The 24480-nt window shown below is 34.6% G+C and overlaps 1 protein-coding gene across 17 annotated transcripts in view; it reads right to left on the minus strand.

The window, feature by feature from the left end:
* Positions 1-24480, minus strand: part of PCDH15 (protocadherin related 15) — a 755972-nt gene that overhangs the window by 456222 nt on the left and 275270 nt on the right. For all 17 annotated transcript variants that reach the window (XM_028166694.1, XM_028166693.2, XM_057531449.1 and 14 more), the window contains one exon: positions 22318-22473. In XM_028166694.1, coding sequence (XP_028022495.1) covers positions 22318-22473 — 156 coding nt within the window. The remainder of the gene's footprint in view (positions 1-22317; positions 22474-24480) is intronic.

The following is a 24480-nucleotide window of genomic DNA, read 5'->3' on the forward strand; positions in this document are numbered from 1 at the left end:
CCATGATTTTTATTCCTTGAGTAGTTAAAGATATTTGTCAAGTTTCCAATACCATGGACCATATTTCTAAAAAACATGATTTGTTTTACTTATATAAAAAATCACCTTATTATGAAATATTAAAGAAAATTTTTAAATGAACAAACCAAACAAGAACAAACACATAGATATAGAGAACAGAGTCATGGTTACCAAAGGAAAAAGGGGATAGAGAGAGGGCAAAATTGGTAAAGGGGGTCAATACTATGGTGATGGATAGAAACTAAACTTTAGGTGGTAAGCACACTGTAGTGTATACAGAAGTCGAAATATAACATTGTACACATGAAATATATAATGTTATAAACCAAAAATAAAAGATTATAAACTACTAATATAGTCGACTCCTTGAGGCCAAGGACGGTATCTTCATAGAATATGAATTCAATAAATGTTTATAACTAATGCATTGTGGAAAAAAAGAAAGACATTATATGGATAACCGATGGAGCTGGAATGGTAACTATGGATCAGAAGTAGTAATGTATCAGTGTTCATTTCCTGATTTCTGATGGCTGTACTCTTATGTGGGAGAATATCCTTATGTGTCAGAAATACACACTAAAGTATTTGGGGGTAAGAAGGACTCTTTTCAGTAACACTCTCAAATGGTTTGGAGAAAAAGCTTGTATTATTCTTATAATGTTCCCATAAGTTTGAAACTATTTATATATTAAAATAAAATAAACCTTTCCTGGTTAAAAAAATCACCTTATTATATCTAGAAATTGTAAAGAAAACAGATATAAAATGTGTAGAAAATATTCTTAACTATATATCGAATCTCTCTGTTATGCTTCATCATGGAGACCACCTGTGCATTTAGATCTACCAGAATGGCTCTGAGAAGAACAGATGTTCAAAAATACATATATTAAATGGAAAGAGATGATATAGTCACAATGAAACGTGAAAGAATAGCACAGAACTAAAAATTTGAGCAGGAAAGTGAAAGCTCAAATTGAATAGATTCAGAGACATTTCACCATTGTGAGAAAAAGCTGAAGTTCTCAATAATGTTCCACTAATTACTGCCTGTTTACAAATTTATTTTTGCATTTCATTTTGAAGACCCCCTTGGTTTTAAAAAATAGTTATAGAAATATAACTATTTCTAAAAAGCATATTTCCAAGGCAGAGTTGACTTGCAAGATGGCCAGAACCTATACTAAGTATTTTAAAAGGATTATCTCTTATAATCCTCAACACAACTTTTTAACATTATTTTTTGTTATATTTATTTTACAGTTAAGGAATCCTAGGCTAAGAGAGATTCTGCCTGATGTCATACTTCTAATATTTGGTAGATAAGGGCTGCAACACAGATTGTCTGGCTTCAAAGTGTTAATTCTCAAGCATTGTGAAATATATTATTTCAAAAATTTTGCAATTTGCTATTAAGAAACTTTTGAGAAGAAAAGGAAATAAAAGAGGAAATAAATATAATTTGGCACATAACAGAACCAAGATATACAGTAATCCGAAATGATACAATTTGGATGATGTATTACATCAAAGATAATTTATGTTTGGCCCTAAGGAAAAATACTTTTGAGATATTTTACAGAAAGACAAAGAAATCCAATTTAGCTTGTGCCTGTGTTTCAGAAAACTTGTATTAAATAATTACTGCCATTGAAAACAGGTTGGTTCTCAGCAAGTAAATTATTTCATGAATCCCCAAATTCACCATTTCAGCATGCTAACCTTTTCATTAGTAATCAAAACTTTATTGCTAGTGTATTGCATAATGTCTGAAAAAGCACTCAGTAAATGCTCAAGGGGCAAAGAGAAGAAGGAAGAAAATATATCCAACCACAGTAATTTGCATTTTCATCAATGGTTTTCAACAAATCAATGTTTCATAAATCACTAATAAAAATGTTAGGTGAAGGTTTGATGAGGAACAGGATATTTACAAAGTCTTAAAGTCATTTTCCACAAAATAGTTTTAATTACTTATTAATTATTAAGTACAAAAAAATGAATAAATATAGTAGAAAAACCTGGCAAACACTGTCTTTCCAACATGATAAAAGCTATCATTACCAGAAATGGGACACACTGATATTGTGAGTCTCTTTGTTACATACTATGAAGAACATGCTATCACTTTTGTGGTATTTCTGAACAAAATTTATAATCATGAGGAAATACCAGGTAATTCTAAATTGAGAAATATTCTATAAACTGTCCCACTCCTGGAAATTATTAAGGTCATTAAAGTCAAGGAAATATTAAGGAACTAAGATTGAGACTAGAAAGACATGGCAACTAAATGCAATGTGTGACCTTAGGTTGAATCTCTGACCTATAAAGGACTTTACTGGAAAAAAAATCAGCAAAATTTGGTATCTGCAGATTACATACTAATATTGCATTAATGTAATTTCCTGATTTTGATGGTTATATTGTAGTTATATAGATGAGTATCTGTGTTTTTAGGAAATACACAATGAAATGTTAAGAATTTAAGGGGTTTCATATGTGCAACTTACTCTTCATTGGTATAGAAAAATAGCTGGGACTTCCCTGGTGGCACAGTGGTTAAGAATTCGCCTGCCAATGCAGGGGACACTGGTTTGATCCCACATGCTGCGGAGCAACTAAGCCCATGCGCCACAACTACTGAGCCTGTGCTCTAGAGCCTGCGAGCCACAACTACTGAGCCTGCATGCCACAACTACTGAAGCCCGTGTGCCTAGAGCCCATGTTCCACAACAAAAGAAGCCACCACAATGAGAAGTACGCCCACCACAGTGAAGAGTAGCCCCCACTCGCCACAACTAGACAAAGCCTGCGTGTAGCAATGAAGACCCAACGCAGCCAAAAATAAATAAATAAATTTACTTTAAAAAATAGTTATATATCTATATATGATATATTATATATTTGACTATATTGTCATATACAAATAAGCAATATACTGTATGACATTTATATATATGTGTATATGCATGTACGTGTATACACACAAATCTCTATTTATCTGTTCATTTACCTATTAGAAAGAAAGATTATCTGACCAGTACTCTTCAAAACTGTCATCAAAAACAAAGAAAGTAAAAACTGATATAGTCTAGAGAAGACTAAAGAGACACGATGACTGATAGTAGTATGGTGTCATAGATGGGGTCCTGGGACAAGAAAAAAGACTAGTAAAACTAAGGAAATCTAAATAAAATATGGATTTGAGTTAACAGCAATGTTTCACTGTTGGTTCAGTAGTTGTTAAAATATGTAGCATACTAATGAAAGATATTAAGAATTGGGGAATTTGGATATGGGTTATATGGAACTCCATTACTTCTATTAAAATGTTATTTAGGTCTAATTAGTTCTAATGTTGTTTACAAAAATGGTAGAAAATATGAACATAAACAGACCATTTCCATAATCATTTTCATTATAATAAAGTCTAAGGCTTAAACGTATCATTTACTATAAAAATATTTTTAAGGATAATAAAACTTTACTTATATTACATTTAGTTCTTATAAATATATAACATACACTTGAGGCAACTGTTAGCCAAAAAATAAGGGAGACAGAAAGAGAGAGAGAGGGAGGGAGAGAAGGAGAGAAAGAACAAAAGAGAGAACAAAATAGAGCAAGAGAGAGGTTCTCATCTTTTCCTATGGTTTAATTTGGCTGAAGTTCAGCTTTGGGTTCCTGCTGATGGGTTTGATCATTAAAATGTTTTTAATCATTCACTTAAACCTTAGGAAAAAAATCAAAACATTTCAGAGCCCCTTTTTTAAAAAAATTAACTAGCATATTAACCTTATTAACAGGTATTATTGAAAGACATGATCATGTCACATCAGGAGAAAGAGATATAACAACATCTGAAGTAAAATAAAAATTCTAATTAAACCAGCATATGATACCAGCTACCAAGAAATAACCTCTAGAGTATGCCCACTAATCTACATGTAGTTGGGCAAGATGTTCATCTTGATATACTCGTCATTGGGTTACTTTTTATAATTCTTCATGAACTTAAAATCATTCTATAAAAAGTAATATATATATTCCAAAGGCTGTGTTCCTTTCTCTTAAAACTCTACCTAGCACATGATTATTTACTAAATTGTGAATCGAGATGATAATTTAGACCAAAGAAGCAAGTGTAACTTTTTTCAAATTAGTAATAATACTCTTCAGATTAATGGTATTATTTACTCCTTACTCTTCCTTTATGTATCTGAGCTCTGTCATTCTCTTGCCTGATGCATTTGTACAATGTGGTGATCAAGCACTCAGTTTTGGAGCAAGACTGCCTCAGTTTCTCACTTAGATCTGCCACTTAGTAGCCATGAGATCTTGGGCAAATTAATAAATGCATTTCTGTCTTAGTACTTTTTCATTTTATTGTGTAAAATGAAAACAATACACACAAATAATTTGAGTCTGTGTGTAGGTACAAGTAAGTTTTAAATAAGATGTTCCATGGAAAACACTTAGCATTCATAAATGATAATTGTTAGAATTAATCTGTCAATACTGTTGTAATCTGTCCTGATTCCATTCAACATCAGGAGATATGATGCTACTAAATTGGCAAAAGATCTATGCAGAAATCTGTGAACTAATTTTAGATAAGAACAAATTTAAAATTAATCTGGTGTCAAGTTAGTTCCTAATGAGCATGTGAAAAAATCAAAGAAGAAAAATAAATACTAAAATTATTCAAAATCTAAAGTTTACAGACTTCTAAGATGTTAACCAGGACATAATTTGTGATATACTTGTAACATCAACAGTTACGAAACAACTTGACTGTTCCTGAAACCCAAGGTTGTTTCAACTGCTAACCTTTACCTTCCTAAATTGTAAATGGCATTTTAAATTTAGACTTATGAAGCATCCTTTAAAGTTTCCTATTATTAAGAACTTAGAGAACTTGATCAAACAGTTTATTAAATTGACTGTGATTCTTTTGGTACCCCTTGTATTTGACCTTCATAAAACTGTGCATGTAGAAAAATCTTGTTGAGAAAAAAAGACATTTGGACTAAGGGGAGTCATATTAATTTTACTTAATAAATATGACTAGTTTTTCTGGGACATGAAAAGTATGGTAAAGATTCTCAAGCAGCGTAACAGTCATATCCAAATAAATACATAATTTGCCCCTAGAGTTATGAAAAAAGGGCTATAATTCACATAAATACGTAACGTCCCCCTAGAGCTATGTAAACAGTACTATAATTCAAATAGCTCATATTTACCAGGTTAAAAGAAAAGACAAAAGACTGGGTTTCTTTTTTTGTCATCACTGTTGTGTCACCCTATATAATTTATCACACAAGCTTCTCAAATTTAACTCAAAACAAACTCTTACTTTCTAAACCATTCTTATCTCAGGAAAAATCAAAGTGAACATATATGTTAAATAATACTTTCCTGTTTCATGATTGTTCCATTTCTGCTTCATTGAGAAGTCTATTTATAGAACTCCTACAATGTGTCAGGTACTGTTCTACTCAAATAACAAAACAAAGTGCTAACTCTAATAGTGATTCAATTCTAACAGGGTAGATATAAAATAAACAAATATATATATATATATATATATATATATATATACACACACACACACAAATATATACACACACACATATATATGTATATATATCCATATATAATATCAGGTTTAAATAAGTGATCAACTAATTTCAGATTGTCTTTTTAAATTAATTATAAAATATATAGGTGAGGTGCTATACACTAAAATCTGTGGACTTTTTTTTCTTTCCTATTTTGACTTATTGCATGTATTCATTAAACCCTATAAGGTAGGTTTCTAATATTTTCATTCCCAGTTTTTACATGAGGAAACTGAAACACAGAGAAATTTTAATTTTGTTAAAGATAAATGCAATTTAAAAAATGGTAAACCGGCTCTATCATAGTTGGACACTTGAGTTGTCTCCAGTTTTTGATTATTATGGAAATATCATCAACAAATCTCCTTATACATGCTATCTGGTGGACATATGTACCACAAGAGCAGAACTGCTGAGTCACAGGGTATCTACATGTTTACCTTTTTTTTTTTTTAACATCTTTATTGGAGTATAACTGCTTTACAATGTTGTGTTAGTTTCTGCTGTATAACAAAGTGAATCAGCTATACGTACACATAAAATCCCCATATCCACGCCCTCTTGCATGTCCCTCCCACCCACCCTATCCCACTGCTCCAGGTGGTCACAAAGCACCGAGCTGATCTCCCTGTGCTATGTGGATGCTTCCCACTAGCTATCTATTTTACATTTGGTAGTGTATATATGTCAATGCTACTCTCTCACTTCATCCCAGCTTACTCTTCCCCTTCCCCGAGTCCTCAGGTCCATTCTCTATGTCTGCATCCTTATTCCTGTCCTGCCCCTAGGTTCATCAGAACCATTTTTTTTTTGTAGATTGCATATATATGTGTTAGCATATAGTATTTGTTTTTCTCTTTCTGACTTACTTCACTCTGTATGACAGACTCTAGGTCCACCCACCTCACTACAAATAGTTCAATTTCATTTCTTTTTATGGCGGAGTAATATTCCATTGTATATATGTGCCACATCTTCTTTATCCATTCATCTGTCAACGGACACTTCGGTTGCTTTCATGTCCTGGCTATTGTAAACAGAGCTGCAATAAACATTGTGCTACATGACTCTTTGAATTATGGTTTTCTCAGGGTATATGCCCAGTAGTGGGATTGCTGGGTCATATGGTAGTTCTATTCTTAGATTTTAAGGAACCTCCATACTCTTCTCCATAGTGGCTGTATCGATTTACATTCCCACTAAGAGTGCAAGAGGGTTCCCTTCTGTAGTATAGTCTGAAGTCAGGGAGCCTGATTCCTCCAGCTCTGTTTTTCTTTCTCAAGATTGCTTTGGCTATTCAGCATCTTTTGTGTTTCCATACAAATTGTGAATTTTTTTGTTCTAGTTCTGTGAAAAATGCCATTGGTAGTTTGATAGGGATTGCAGTGAATCTGTAGATTGCTTTGGGTAGTATAGTCGTTTTCACAACGTTGATTCTTCCAATCCAAGAACATGGTATATCTCTCCATCTGTTTGTGTCATCTTTGATTTCTCTCGTCAGTGTCTTATAGTTTTCTGCATACAGGTCTTTTGTCCCCTTAGGTAGGTTAATACCTAGGTAAGTTATTCTTTTTGTTGCAATGGCAAATGGGAGTGTTTCCTCAATTTCTCTCTCAGATTTTTCATCATTAGTGTATAGGAATGCAAGAGATTTCTGTGCATTTATTTTGTATCCTGCTACATTACCAAATTCATTGATTAGTTCTAGTAGTTTTCTGGCAGCATCTTTAGTATTCTCTATGTATAATATCATGTCATCTGCAAAGAGTGACAGTTTTACTTCTTTTCCGATTAGGATTCCATTTATTTCTTTTTCTTCCTTCTGCTAACTTTGGGGTTTTTGGTTCTTCTTTCTCTAACTGCTTTAGGTGTAAGGTTAGGTTGTTTATTTGAGATTTTTCTTGTTTCTTGAGGTAGGACTGTATTACTATCAACTTCCCTCTTAGAACTGCTTTTGCTGCATCCCATAGGTTTTGGGTTGTCGTGTTTTCATTGCCATTTGTTTCTAGGTAATTTTTGATTTCCTCTTTGATTTCTTCAGTGATCTCTTGGTTATTTAGTGTATTGTTTAGCCTCCATATGTTTGCATTTTTTACAGTTTTTTTTTTCTGTAATTGATATCTAGTCTCATAGCGTTGTGGTCAGAAAAGATACTTGATACGATTTCAATATTCTTAAATTACCAAGGCTTGATTTGTAACCCAAGATATGATATATCCTGGAGAATGTTCCATGAGCACTTGAGAAGAAAGTGTATTCTGTTGTTGTTGGATGGAATGTCCTATAAATATCAATTAAGTCCATCTTGTTTAATGTGTCATTTAAAGCTTGTGTTTTCTTATTTATTTTCATTTTGGATGATCTGTCCATTGGTGAAAGTGGGGTATTAAGTCCCCTACTATTATTGTGTTACTGTTGATTTCCCCTTTTATGGCTGTTAGCATTTGCCTTATGTATTGAGGTGCTCCTATGGTGGGTGCATAAATATTTACAATTGTTATACCTTATTCTTGGACTGATCCCTTGATCATTATGTAGTGTCCTTCTTTGTCTCTTGTAATAGTCTTTATTTTAAAGTCTATTTTGTCTGATACGAGAATTGCTACTCCAGCTTTCTTTTGATTTCCATTTGCATGGAATATCCTTTTCCATCCCCTCCCTTTCAGTCTGTATGTGTCCCTAGGTCTGAAGTGGGTCTCTTGCAGACAGCATATATATGGGTCTTGTTTTTGTATCCATTCAGTCGGTCTATGCTTTTTGGTTGGGGCTTTTAATCCATTTACATTTAAGGTAATTATTGATATGTATGTTCCTATTACCATTTTCTTAATTGTTTTGGGTTTGTTACTGTAGGTCTTTTCCTGCTCTTGTGTTTCCTGCCTAGAGAAGTTACTTTAGCATTTGCTGTAAAGCTGGTTTGGTGGTGCTGAATTCTCTTAGCTTTTGCTTGCCTGTAAAGATTTTAATTTCTCTGTCGAATCTGAATGAGATCTTTGCTGGGTAGAGTAATCTTGGTTTTAGGTTTTTCCCTTTCATCTCTTTAAATATGTCCTGCCACTCCCTTCTGGCTTGCACAGTTTCTTCTGAAAAATCAGCTATCAACCTTATGGGGATTCCCTTGTATGTTATTTGTTGCTTTTTCTTTTCTGCTTTTAATATTTTTTTCATTGTATTTAATTTTTGATAGTTTGATTAATATACATCTTGGCGTATTTCTCCTTGGATTTATCCCATATGGGACTCTCTGCATTTCCTGCACTTGATTGACTATTTCCTCTCCCGTATTAGGGAAGTTTTCAACTATAAACGCTTCAAATATTTTCTCAGTCCCTTTCTTTTTCTCTTCTTCTTCTGGGACCCCTATAATTCAAATGTTGGTATGTTTAATATTGTCCCAGAGGTCTCTGAGACTGTCCTCAATTCTTTTCATTCTTTTTTCATTATTCTGCTCTGCAGTAGTTATTTCCACTATTTTATCTTCCAGGTCACTTATCCATTCTTCTGCCTCAGTTATTCTGCTATTGATTCCTTCTAGAGAATTTTTAATTTCATTTATTGTGTTGTTCATCATTGTTTGTTTTCTCTTTAGTTCTTCTAGGTCCTAGTTAAACGTTTCTTGTATTTTCTCCATTCTGTTTCCAAGATTTTGGATCATCTTTAGTATCATTACTCTGAATTCTTTTTCAGGTAGACTGCCTATTTCCTCTTCATTTGTTTGGTCTGGTGGGTTTTTACCTTGTTCCTTCATCTGTTGTGTGCTTCTCTGTCTTCTCATTTTGTTTACCTTACTGTGTTTAGAGTCTCCTTTTCATAGGCTGCAGGTTCGTAGTTCCCATTGATTTTGGTGGATGTCCCCAGTGGGTAAGGTTGGTTGAGTGGCTTGTGTAGGCTTCCTGGTGGAGGGGACTTGTGCCTGTGTTCCAGTGGGTGGCACTGGATCTTGTCTTTCTGGTGGGCAGGGCTGCATCTGGTGTTGTGTCTTGGGGTGTCTGTGAACTTAGTATGATTTTAGGCAGCCTCTCTGCTAATAGGTGGGGTTGTGTTCCTGTCTTGCTAGTTGTTTGGCATGGGGCATCCAGCACTGGAGCTTGCTGGCTGCTGGGTGGAGACAGGTCTTAGGGTTGAAATGGAGATCTATGGGAGAGCTCTTGCCGATTGATATTACATGGGGCTGGGAGGTCTCTGGTGGCCCAATGTTATGAACTCAGCTCCTCCACCTCAGAGGCTCAGGCCTGACACCAGGCTGGAGCAACAAGACACTGTCAGCCACATGGCTCAGAAAAAAAGGGAGAAAAAAAGAAAGAAAAAGAATAAAAAATAATAATAAATTTTAAAAATATTTTAAAAAATTATTAAAATAAAAAAATAAGAATAAGAATAAAAAAAGAAGAGAGCAACCAAACCAATAAACAAATCCACCAATTATAACAAGCACTAAAAACTTTACTAAGATAAACATAAAAATCAGAAACAAATTAGTCACAGACAGCAAACCCCAAGCCTACAGTTGCTCCCAGTGTCCACCATCTCAATTTTGGGATGATTCGTTGTCTATTCGGGTATTGCACAGATGCGGGGTACATCAAGTTGTTTGTGGGGATTTAATCCGCTGTTCCTGAGGCTGCTGGGAGAGATTTTCCTTTCTCTTCTTTGCTGGCACAGCTCCTGGGGTTCAGCTTTCGTTTTGGCCCCACCTCTGCATGTAGGTCTCCCTCAGGCATCTGTTCCCACTCAGACAGAACAGGGTTAAAGCATCAGCTGATTAGGGGGCTCTGGCTCACTCATACCAGGGGGAAGGATGGGTACAGTAGATAAAATTGGAATGAGGGGTGAGCCTGCAGCGGCAGAGGCCGGTGTGACATTGCAACAGCCTGAGGTGCACTGTGTGTTCTCCAAGGGATCTTGTCCCTGGATGATGGAACCTTGGCAGTGGTGGGCTGCCCAGGCTCCTGGAGGTGTGTGGATAGTGACCTGTGCTTGCACACAGGATTCTTGGTGGCTACAGCAACAGCGTTACCATTTCATGCCCATCTCTGGAGTCCGAGCTGATAGCAGAGGCTCGTTGCCATTCCTGGAACTTGTTTAGGTGGTGCTCTGCCTTCTATGTGCAGACAGGGAAGGAATCCCCTCTCCTTACGCACCCCGAAATAATGGTCTCTTGCCTCTTAGGCAGTTCCAGACTTTTTCCCAGACTCCCTTCTGGCTAGCTGTGGTGCACTAGCCCCCTTCAGGCTGTGTTCATGCAGCCAACCCCAGTTCTCTCCCTGGGATCTGACCCCTGAAGGCCGAGCCTCAGGTCCCAGCCCCCACACGCCCCAGCGGGTGAGCAGACAAGACTCTCAGGCCAGTGAGTTCTGGTCGGCACCCATCCTCTGTGCGGGAATCTCTCTGCTTTTCCCCCTGAAAACCCTGTTGCTGAGCTCTCCTCCATGGCTCCGAAGGTTCCCCCCCACCCAACCCCTGTCTCTGCCAGTGAAGGGTCTTCCTAGTGTGTGGACACTTTTCATCTTTCATAGCTCCCTCCCAGAGGTGCAGATCCTGTCCTTATTCTTTTGTCTTTTTTGTTTATTTTTTTCTGCCCTACCCAGGTTCGTGGGGATTTTCTTGCCTTTTGGGAAGTCTGAGGTCTTCTGTGAGAATTCACTAGGTGTTCTGTAGGAGTTGTTCCACATGTAGATGTATTTTGGATGTATTTGTGAGGAGGAAGGTGATCCCACATCTTATTCCTCAGCCATCTTGCAGTTCCTCTCTCTATATATAAGACTTCTGAATCCTTAAATTTAATCGTGTTTAATGTTAACAGCCCACATTTGACATGTTTTTTTATTTTATTTATTTTTTTATACAGCAGGTTCTTATTAGTATTCAATTTTATACACATCAGTGTATACATGTCAATCCCAATCTCCCAATTATTCACACCACCAACCCCACACCTGACCACTTTCCCCCTTGGTGTCCATACATTTTTTCTCTACTTCTGTGTCTCAATTAGTGCCCTGCAAACCAGTTCTTCTGTACCATTTGCTAGGTTCCATATATATGCGTTAATATACGATATTTGTTTTTCTCTTTATGACTTACTTCACTCTGTATGACAGTCTCTAGAGGCATCCACCTCTCTACAAATGACCCAATTTCATTCCTATATATGGCTGAGTAATATACCGTTGTATATATGTACCACATCTTCTTTATCCATTCGTCTGTTGATGGGCATTTAGGTTTCTTCTATGACCTGGTTATTGTAAATAGTGCATCAATGAACATTGGGGTGCATGTGTCTTTTTGAATTATGGTTTTCTCTGGTTATATGCCCAGTAGTGGGATTGCTGGGTCATATGGTAATTCTCTTTTTAGTTTTTTAAGGAACCTCCATACTGTTCTCCACAGTGGCTGTATCAATTTACATTCCCACCAACAGTGCAAGAGGGTTCCCTTTTCTCCACACCCTCTCCAGCATTTGTTATTTGTAGATTTTCTGATGATGCCCATTCTACCTGGTGTGAGGTGAAACCTCATTGTAGTTTTGATTTGCATTTATCTAATAATTAGTGATGCTGAGCAGTTTTTCATGTGCTTCTTGGCCATCTGTATGTCTTCTTTGGAGAAATGTCTACGTAAGTCTTCTGCCTATTTTTGATTGGGTTGTTTGTTTTCTTAATATTGAGCTGCATGAGCTGTTTATATATGTTGGGAGATTAATCCTTTGTCCAATGATTCGTTTGCAAATATCTTCTCCATTCTCAGGGTTGTCTTTTCGTCTTGTTTATGGTTTCCTTTGCTGTGCAAAAGCTTTGAAGTTTCATTAGGTCCCATTTGTTTACTTTGGTTTTTATTTCCATTACTCTAGGAGGTGGGTCAAAAGAGATGTTGCTGTGATTTATGTCAAAGAGTGTTCTTCCTATGTTTTCCTTTAAGACTTCTAGTGTCCGGTCTTACATTTAGGTCTCTAATCCATTTTGAGTTTATTTTTGTGTATGGTGTTAGGGAGTGTTCTAATTTCATTCTTTTACATGTAGCTGTCTAGTTTTCCCAGCACCACTTATTGAAGAGACTGTCTTTTCTCCATTGTATATCCTTGCCTCCTTTGTTATAGATTAGTTGACCATATGTGCATGGGTTTACCTCTGGGCTTTCTATCCTGTTCCATTGATCTATATTTCTGCTTTTGTCCCAGGACAATATTGTCTTGATTACTGTAGCTTTGTAGTATAGTCTGAAGTCAGGGAGTCTGATTCTTCCAGCTCCGTTTTTTCCCCTCAAGACTGTTTTGGCTATTCGGGGTCTTTTGTGTCTCCATACAAATTTTAAGATAATTTGTTCTAGTTCCGTAAAAAATGCCATTGGCAATTTGATAGGGATTGCATTGAATCTGTAGATTGCTTTGGGTAGTATAGTCATTTTCACAATATTCAGTCTTCCAATCCAAGAGCATGGTATATCTCTCCATCTGTTGGTATAACTTTTAATTTCTTTCATCAGTGTCTTATAATTTTCTGCATACAGGTCTTTTGTCTCCTTAGGTAGGTTTATTCCTAGGTATTTTATTCCTTTTGTTGCAATAGTAAATGGAAGTGTTTCCTTAATTTCTCTTTCAGATATTTCATCATTAGTGTATGGGAATGCAAGAGATTTCTGTGCATTAATTTTGTATCCTGCAACTTTACCAAATTCATTGATTAGCTCTAGTAGTTTTCTAGTGGCATCTTTAGGATTCTCTATGTATACTATCATGTCATCTGCAAACAGTGACAGTTTTACTTCTTCTTTTCCAATTTGTATTCCTTTTATTTCTTTTTCTTCTCTGACTGCTGAGGCTAGGACTTCCAAAACTATGCTGAATAATAGTGGTGAGAGTGGACATACTTGTCTTGTTCCTGATCTTAGAGGAAATGCTTTCAGATTTTCAGCATTGAGAATGATGTTTGCTCTGGGTTTGTTGTATATGGCCTTTATAATGTTGAAGCAGGTTCCCTCTATGCCCACTTCCTGGAGTTTATAATAAACGGGTGTTGAATTTTGTCAAAAGCTTTTATCTGCATGTATTGAGATGATCATATGGTTTTTATTCTTCCGTTTTTTAATATGGTGCATCACATTGATTGATTTGCATATATTGAAGAATCCTTTCACATCTGGGATAAATCCCACTTGATCATGGTGTATGATTGTTTTAATGTATTGTTGGATTCTGTTTGCTAGTATTTTGTTGAGGATTTTTGCATCTATATTCGTCAGTGACGTTGCTCGGTAATTTTCTTTTTTTGTAGTATCTTTGTCTGGTTTTGGTATCAGGGTGATGGTGGCCTCATAGAATGAGTTTGGGAGTTTTCCTTCCTCTGCAATTTTTTGGAAGAGTTTGAGAAGGGTTGGTGTTAGCTCTTCTCTAAATGTTTGATAGAATTCACCTGTGAAGCCATCTGGTCCTGGACTTTTGTTTGTTGGAAGATTTTTAATCACAGTTTCCATTTCATTACTTGTGATTGGTCTGTTCATATTTTCTATTTCTTCCTGGTTCAGTCTTGGAAGGTTATACCTTTTTAAGAATTTGTCCATTTCTTCCAGGTTGTCCATTTTATTGGCATAGAGTTGCTTGTACTCGTCTCTTAGCATGCTTTGCACTTCTGCGGTGTCTCTTGCAACACCTTGGAATTGGTGTCTCCAATTCCATTTCTAATTTCATTGATTTGAGTCCTCTCTCTCTTTTTCTTGACGAGTCTGGCTAATGGTTTATCAATTTTGTTTATCTTCTCAAAGAACCAGCTTATAGTGTTATTGATCTTTGCTATTGTTTTCTTTCTTTCGATTTCATTTATTTCTGCTCTGATCTTTATGATTTCTTTCCTTCTGCTAACTTTGGGTTTTGTTTGTTCTTTTTTCTCTAGTTCCTTTAGGTGTAAAGTTAGATTGTTTATTTGAGATTTTTTTTGTTTCTTGAGATAGGCTTGTATAGCTATAAAATTCCCTCTTAAAACTGCTTTTGCTGCATCCCATAGATTTTGGATTGTCGTATATTCATTGTCATTTGTCTCTAGGTAGTCTTTGATTTCCTCTTTGATGTCCTCAATGATCTCTTTGTTATTTAGTAACGTACTGTTTAGCCTCCATGTGTTTGTGTTTTTTACGTTTTTTTGCCTGTAAATGATTTCTAATCTCATAATGTTGTGGTCAGAAAAGATGCTCGATATGATTTCAATTTTCTTAAATTTACTGAGGTTTGATTTGTGACCCAAGATGTGATCTATCCTGGAGAATGTTCGGTGTGCACTTGAGAAGAAAGTGTAATCTGCTGTTTTTGGATGAAATGTCCCATAAATATCAATTAAATCTCTCTGGTCTACTGTGTCATTTAAAGCTTCTGTTTCCTTATTAATTTTCTGTTTGGATGATCTGTCCCTTGGTGTAAGAGAGGTGTTAAAATCCCCCACTATTATTGTGTTACTGTCAATTTTCTCTTTTATAGCTGTTAGCAGTTGCCTTATGTATTGAGGAGCTCCTATGGTGGGTTCATATATATTTAAAATTGTTATATCTTCTTCTTGGATTGATCTCTGATCATTATGTATTGTCCTTCCTTGTCTCTTGTAACATTCTTTATTTTAAATTCTATTTTATCTGATATGAGCATTGCTATTCCAGCTTTCTTTTGATTTCCATTTGCATGGACTATCTTTTTCCATCCCCTCACTTTCAGTCTGTATGTGTCCCTAGGTCTGAAGTGGGTCTCTTGTAGACAGCATATATATGGGTCATGTTTTTGTATCCATTCAGCAAGCCTGTGTCTTTTGGTTGGCGCATTTAATCCATTCTCCTTTAAGGTAATTATCAATATGTATGTTCCTATTACCATTTTCTTAATTGTTTTGTGTTTGTTTTTGTAGCTCGTTTTCTTCTCCTGTGTTTCACACTTAGAGAGTTCTTTTAGCATTTGTTGTAAAGCTGGTTTGGTGGTGCTGAATTCTCTTAGCTTTTGCTTGTCTGTAAAGCTTTTGATTTCTCCATCGAATCTGAATGAGATCCTTGCCAGGTAGAGTAATCTTGGTTGTAGGTTCTTCCCTTTCATCACTTTAAATATATCATGCCACTCCCTTCTGGCTTATAGAATTTCTGCTGAGAAATCAGCTGTTAACCTTATGGGAGTTCCCTTGTATGTTATTTGTCATTTTTCCCTTGCTGCTTTCAATAATTTTTCTTTGTCTTTAATTTTTGGCAATTTGATTACTGTGTGTCTTGGCATGTTTCTCTTTGGGTTTATCCTGTATGGGAGTCTCTGTGCTTTCTGGACTTGGGTGGCAATTTCCTGTCCCATGTTAGGGAAGTTTTCAACTATAATTTCTTCAAATATTTTCTTGGGTCCTCTCTCTCTCTCTTCTCCTTCTGGGACCCCTATAATGCGAATGTTGTGGCGTTTAATGTTATCCCAGATATCTCTTAGGCTGTCTTTGTTTCTTTTCATTTTTTTTTTCTTTATTTTGTTCCGCAGCAGTGAATTCCACCATTCTGTCTTCCAGGTCACTTATCCGTTCTTCTGCCTCAGTTATTCTGCTATTGATTCCTTCTAGTGTAGTTTTCATTTCAATTATTTTATTGTTCATCTCTGTTGTTTGTTCTTTAATTCTTCTAGATCTTTGTTAAACATTTCTTGCGTCTTCTCAATCTTTGCCTCCATTCTTTTTCCAGGGTCCTGGATCATCTTCACTATCATTATTCTGAATTCTTTTTCTGGAAGCTTGCCTATCTCCACTTCATTTAGTTGTTTTCCTGGGGTTTTATCTTGTTCCTTCATCTGGTACATAGCCCTCTGCCTTTTCATCTTGTCCCTCTTACTGTGAATGTGGTTTTTGTTCCACAGGCTGCAGGACTGTAGTTCTTGCTTCTGCTGTCTGCCCTCTGGTGGATGAGGCTATCTAAGAGGCTTGTGCAAGTTTCCTGATGGGAGGGACTGGTGGTGGGCAGAGCTGGCTGTTTCTCTGGTGGGCAGAGCTCAGTAAAACTTTAATCTGCTTGTCTGCTGATGGTGGGGGCTGGGTTCCCTCCCTGTTGGTTGTTTGGCCTGAGGTGACCCAACATTGGAGCCTACCTGGTCGCTTTGGTGGGGCTAATGGCAGATTCCGGGAAGGCTCACGTCAAGGAGCACTTCCCAGAACTTCTGCTGCCAGTGTCCTTTTCCTCATGGTGAGGCACAGCTACTCTCCGCCTCTGCAGGAGACCCTCCAGCACTAGCAGGTAGGGTCTGGTTCAGTCTCCTATGGGGTCACTGCTCCTTCCCCTGGGTCCCGATGCATACACTACTTTGTGTGTGCCCTCTAAGAGTGGAGTCTCTGTTTCTCCCAGTCCTGTCAATGTCCTGCAATCAAATCCCGCTAGCCTTCGAAGTCTGATTCTCTAGGAATTCCTCCTCCCGTTACCAGACCCCCAGGTTTGGAAGCCTGATGTGGGGCTCAGAACCTTCACTCCAGTGGGTGGACTTCTGTGGCATAAGTGTTCTCCAGTTTGTGAGTCACTCACCCAGCAGTTATGGGATTTTATTTTATTGTGATTGCGCCCCTCCTACCGTCTCATTTTGGCTTCTCCTTTGTCTTTGGATGTGGGGTATCTTTTTTGGTGAGTTCCAGTGTCTTCCTGTCAATGATTGTTCAGCAATTAGTTGTGATTCCATTGGTCTTGAAAGAGAGAGTGAGAGCACGTCTTTCTACTCCACCATCTTGAACCAATCCTTGACATTAGTTTTTAATCTAGTCTGAAAACTTTGTTTTTCAATTTGAGTATTTTCCCCTTTACTTTTTATGTAATTTTTGTACAAGATGAATACTTTTATTCTGAATACTCTTAGTAAGTGTTAATATTTTTCCTACCTATTCTATGTTCTTTTTTGTTTGTTCTCTTTCTTTATTTTGTTTGATTAATATGTATATTATTCATTATTTCATTCATGTTCTAGGCAACAAAAACATTAGACTATATTTGTTGGTTATCTCCTGGTTTATAATTAGTGCTCTTATGTTTTAAGTATATATCTGTTCTTATGTTTTAAGTATATATCTTTACATGATATATAAAGATATACATACATATCATGTAAAGATATATACTTACAACAAGATATATATATATCTTTTGCATCAATACCCCCTCATTCTCTTACTACTTGGATTTTTCTTGATACCTACTATCTGTCATATTCTACAAAATCAAAAACAAACAAAGCAAAACACCTCACTTAGGCAATCTTAATTTAGGTTTACTCACTGTGGTTCACAAATCTTTATGTCTATTTGACATCGACTATTCAAGATCTAAAGACATTCCATGCTGGGTTGCAACAACTGATATTCTCCTCAGATTGTAAATCTTCCCAAAAGTGTTCATCTCTAATATATTCTCTCAGTAGGATCCTGCTATATTTTAAGCCAGAATCTCAAAGGTAATCTAAACAATATATAGTGTCTACACTTTTTTCCTTTACCCTCTGCAATTACAGGTCATCTTTTCTCATGAAGTTATCCACCTAATATTTTTCCTATACACCCTCTTTTTCCATTTTTATTCAGTTCAAGATTTTTACCTTGCATCTCTTTTCAGCTCACCTCTTCAAAAAATTCTCCATCCAGCTGTGGGAATGATATCATAAAATGGCAAATCTGAATGCACTTATATTGCTAAGCCATTTACTGGTCCCTTATTGCCTAAAGCTCCTCTTTATAACTGATGGTGCCTTTCAGGATCTGACCCCAACTTGTTCTTCAGTTTCATCTCCTTCCATTCTATCCTTTCTTAATTTAAGCTTGTTATACAGAACTCTTTATATTTAAGTCAGTAGCAATCCATGAAAATAAGGTCTACTAAGTTAAACAAAACTTAAGTGATAGTAGAAACAGTTCACCAAATAAATTCAAAACACCATCAGGAGACAACAGTGCTGATAATAGACATGAAGTATGTATTTTTGATTAGTATAAGGCCAAAATAGAAACATTACCATAATACAGTGGCATTAAATTTTATTTAACACACTTTTTTATTTATAGAATATTATTCAATTGCCATTTTTATACATCAAAAATAGTTGAACATTGGCAATTTCCTTGAGTCCAACCTTATAATTACATTTGAACTCTATTTCTCCAAGTTTCTAGGAACAAAGAAATAGGGTTCAGAATTTTTATATATACCCTTGACCCTTGAACAACATGTGTTTGAATGGTACAGGTCCACTTATATGCAGATTTTTTCAACAGTAAATACTATATTACTACACAATATATGGTTCCTTCCTCCCTTCCTTCCTTTCTTTCTCTCTTTCTTTCTTTCTGACTGTAAACCATCTACCTGTCAAGAGAAATGCAAGGAAACATTCTTTCAAAAAGTGCTAACAAATCATCTCCAATAAATCACGTCATGTCACAGCAGCAAAGTACATTTAGGGTGATACTCAAGGTGACAAAAAGAACAAATTAATATTGACTAAAAAATTGCCCGTCTGTAACGAGATCATTAAAGACCAGGACAAATATAACCTCTATATTATCCTGAGATTAATTTTTCACAGGCACAAGAAAACACTACGTCTGTCTTGACTTGCCCTTGTTTACTTTTTATTATGTCAAAAGGAATTTTTTGAAATGGGATGCATGTGTTATCAAAGACATCACTGCCAGAAAATATTTATCTTCCAAAAATTACTTAATAATGATCAGCAGCAATTAGACTTTGCAATTTGTTCTTCGAACCAACCAGACTAAGTACTTAATGATACAATTATCCAAAATTAATTGAGAGTTCCCAATTACCCAGAGAGAAAAAAGAATACTTGCAATGCTTTGTGTTTCACAAGCAAAGAATTTTAAACGTTGGTAGCCAATTCATGTGCTGCTCCAGGTCTTGATTTTCTCACAGTTAATAAGGAGAGTGACTAATCAGGACTTTAATTTTAGAAGCTTCTTTTATAAATCTGTGATGATGACTTTATACCTATCTTTTGGATTCTGATGAAGTGTAAAATATTTTGACACCGACAATCTCTTAAACCCTGAATGATTTTTTTTTTTTTTGGAAGAGCATTTAGATCATTCTAGTCTTAACTGCATCAACTGCATGTCTTATACTAAAAGAAGAAATAGCATGGAAAATATCTTGCAATCTTGCACAGAGCAAAATGTATTTTATTTAATTTTATTTTACAGGCAGCACTGTAGTTGCACTGTATATATATATATATATATATATATATATATATATATACACACACACATACACACACACACACACACACATGTATATATATACACACACACATACATATATACATACACATATATACATATGGGTATATATAAAATTGCAATGTATTTTCCCAGTGGAGAGATATGGATATAGATATAAAGATAAACCCATTCAAGCCAATTAAACTAAGAACTACTCAGATAAATGAAGGATGAGAAAAATAGCTAAATTTCATTTTTCCTTATAATTATGTTTTGATGTTTAAATAAACTCTGGATTCTTTACAAGAAAATAGATATGAGAGAGTATGAGCAAAATCAATGGAGGAAAATATCATCAATTACACACATTCTACATAATGAAACCATAGAATATATGACCATAGTAACAGTGGGATAGGATTGCCTCAGTTGGCTTTAGGAAATGCATTGAGAGAAAACCATAATTAGGTAGCTTTGTAAAGAAATCTTGCCTCTCCAAATAATGTTTAAGATAAAATGTTTAATGTTTCTATAAATTGTATCACTCTAATTAACATTTATCCAGATGACATAGGAGCTTAGAGTTTGGAGAAACTAAAGATTGATCAATGTGTATAGCTGGGGATGAGTATAGAAATAGGAAATGGAAATGGATCATGAGTTAAATTTTAAAAGATGAATAAAACTTGGAGACTTGCAAGGTAGGGAAGATTCAATTCTAAGTACACTGAACAGTGTGAGCAAAGCCAAAGAAATGAATATATTTGTAAAACATGAGGAAGTTAATCTGAACAGAATGAGGCAATATCAGAGAGAAACTGAAGTTAAGAATACATTGACAAAAGGTCAGATTATGGAAGGCCTTGAAAATCAGCCAGTGGAGATAGATGACATTTTTCCTGATAATAATGAGAAATTACACAATTTTTGAATAGGAGAGTGACACAAGTAAAACAGTATTTGAAAAGGTTAGTTTTCAGCAAGGTGCTGAAAAAAATTGGAGGGGGGAGTGGAAGTAGTCAAATTACATAGGATACTTTGAATTCAAATTGAACACTATAAATTTCTTTATGAAAAATGAACTAAAGACATGTATCCAACAACAGTTAACATGGTACAGGAATGGATTTTAAAATTAGATATGTTGCCTAAGATAACTCATCTATCAGTTTATACCCAAAGCTAGCACTCAAACAAAAAAAGCAAAATCTCATTCAAAAAGTATACTTCAGATGCTAAAATAATTAATCATGTAACATGATTAATTACATTAATTAGCATTTTTCTGTTTTAGCAGAAGCCTATTAAGTAAAAGGTAGCTCAAAAAGGTCAAGCATTAACTAACCAGTAATTTCGCCTGTTAAACTTTAAAAAACTTTTATTTCTTTTATTTATTATTTTGTTTTTAGTAATACAATCTAGAAAGTCTCAGATTACGGGAAACATCATTTCTTCAATTTTTAGTGAATAGAAGAATGTTGAGGTAAATAAGATACATTTTAAATAATTTCAAAAAGCATGTAGAAGTTATAGGCCCAATGCTGTGTTTAATATCCAAGTTATACTGATTTCCTCCTATAAAGTAGGTACATATTTTTCTAAGATTAAAAAAAAAAAGACATCATGGAGGCAAAGATGATTTGCTAAAGTATATAGGCTATTAAAAATATAGTTCATTTTTTGTGTGTCTAAAGTACACATAATAGGTGATATTAGAGATACTTTAGAAATATTTTATAATTTTTAAATAATATTTTGTATTTTTTCTACAAAAAATTAATAGAGTAAGCACTATTTTTAAAAAATAACATAAAAAGGGTTCTTGGCCCATGGATTTTGGTTCAAAGGGAAAACAAAACAAAGTAAAACAAGAAACAACAAAAAAGCATGTTCTAATAAAAGCAATAATACTACTTTAAAAATATTTTTAAATAGTTTGATAAGGATTTTCTTATAAGAATTTAGCTTTGACTTATATTTAAATATTTTTAATATGCCAGAACTTGATTTTAAAATTGAGGAAATAACTTCAAATTAATAAAATCTCAAATACATATTTTCTTCTAGTATTGAATTACTGCTACCTCCTCAGAGATACCAAAAAAAAAAAATCTGTCTCATTTTACAATGAGAATAAATAGCACCTGTTGAGCCTCAGTAAGCATGTATGTATTTAGATTCAGGCATTAAATTGTTGAAGATGATTTTAAAATGCTAATATTTTGGCCATTATTATAAATAAATCAATTTTTTTCCTGTAGCAAAGTGAATTCCTGAAATCGTATCAGAAGTCACTCAGACCTTATTTCTTCTAAAGCACTATTTTTTAAAACGTTTTCTTGATATTTTTAAACAGTTAAGATTGTTATTATAGAGGAATAATTTCAAAATATTTAAAATATACAGTCAATTACATATATCAATAAAAAGGAAGCAGAGAGTGGTGGATAGAAACTGACCTCATTCACTGTGGCATAGTAGTTTTCATGCTTGAATGTGGGTGAGTTGTCATTTCTGTCTCTCACCACGATTCGAACTTCATGGTAGATAACAGTACCCACTTTTTTGTTGATGCACTGAACTTGTACCACGATGGAGTGTATGTTCATTGGTGGCTGCAACACAGAAATTGCATCTTTTTAAAAAAACAATTGAAACTGAAGCGTCTCATTACTGTCAAAGTATTTGTTTAATAAAATCTTCTATGTTTATTCACTATTAAATGATAGTAATCTATAAAAATTGATCCATTTTGCATTATTTTAAGGAAAAGTGAAGACAATCATGATTATTTCATTGTTTAATTTTCAAAATATAGGGTCTGAGGTAGCATTATGTTCATAGTTAGAGGACTGGTGATGAATACAATCACAAAATTAATGTCTGATATTTGATGGGATGCCACAAATTTTGTCCTTCCAAAAGTCAAAGAAGCAATGACATAAACTTCTAATTTATAAAAACAATGTATTAATAATAATATACATAGGATAGATAGATTGTATAACATGGTATATCATTTGTTTAAATCTATATTTTTGCTAAAATATTAAATGTTCATATCTGATAAAAACTAAAATATAGATAACCAAAAGAAGAGAATCCATTCACAACCCAAACTTCCTAATTCTATATAGTTAAAGGTTTTTTTGCTAATCTTTCCCTCTTTCCAAAAATACATCTGTTTTATACACACATACACACACACACACACACACGAATATCATCCCATGTTTGCAAATATAGATTTTCTATAGCACTTTGATGTATACTACTATGAAGCTATATTATGTATTCCATCATAAGTCTATAGCATAGTTGGTCTAAGTAAAAACTTATAATGAGATGTTTATTATTGTCAATTTTTGTCATTACAAGCAAAATGTTTATACCTCGGTAAACATACTGTACATAAATATGTGCTAACTTTAATTATTTTTTATGATAAATTCTTATAAGGGGAGAATTGTCATCAAGGGGGCATTTATTACTCAGGTGCTATGATGACGGGCTTGCAGAAGTGGGATACACACATCTCTGACTCTAGAGTTAAAGTGTTTAATGCCAAAGAATATTTCTTTGTGATTTTTAAAATCTTTTTGAGTTTATAAAATTTTATTTCTTTGATATAATTTTATCAGTATGACCTATTCTGACCACCCTGTTTAGAATGCCATGCCTCCAGTTTGCTCTGTCCTTTCAACTTTCCCCCTATTTATTCACTGTTTTTACTGCATTTCTCATGCATTACATGGCATATTACACATTTTATATATTTGTTTGAGTTTGTCTCCCTTTACTATACTGGAAGTTTCATAAAGACTGGGGTGTTATTTTGGTCATGACTAAATCTGTCTACCTAGTAACTAGCACAGTGTCTAGAACAGATGACTGAGTACTACCCGAGTTGTACTGCTGTGCTTCTAGCCTTAGTTCCATAACCTACTAATTGTATGATCTAGATGCAAACTCTCTCTGTGCTTAGTTTATTCATCTCTAAAAATGGGGATAATACTAAACACTGATATGACATAATCATCATAAGTACTATATGAGCTTACCCTGTGCTAGGCACATATTAACACAACAGATGTAAACTATTTTTTACTTACAAAAAGCTAAATCTCCAAAAAAGTAAAAAAACATGAATCTAAAAAAATACAAACTGACAATCTTGAATTATAAAACAAATTATTAAATATTTGGATTAAAACCAATTTAAAGATATAGCAATGATTACTGGAACTTAGGTTCATTAAAAATGTCACATTTCTAATGAGAAGAATGTTGTAGAAACTATACCTAACCTGAAGAAAACATTGTTTAATATCAAGATATTTTTATGGCCAATAAAGAGAAATGCAATTGAATTGTATTGTACCTGGCTGAATAACTGTATCTAGAAAGAATAACTTGAAGCATCATTATCATATGGAGGAAGGTCTCTAGTGAAGTACCATACAGATCTGAGTTCTAATGTCTGCCCCAATTCACTTTTAATCACTGACATATATAAATGTATTAAAGCCATGTGTGTAAAATCTGTGAATGCTACAAAGTTCAGAAGGATATATACTACATTTAATGATAAAAGACAAGGTTCAAAATCATTTCATCAGAAT

This window comes from Balaenoptera acutorostrata, chromosome 16 (assembly GCF_949987535.1).
Source record: "Balaenoptera acutorostrata chromosome 16, mBalAcu1.1, whole genome shotgun sequence".
Classification (NCBI taxonomy): domain Eukaryota; kingdom Metazoa; phylum Chordata; class Mammalia; order Artiodactyla; family Balaenopteridae; genus Balaenoptera; species Balaenoptera acutorostrata.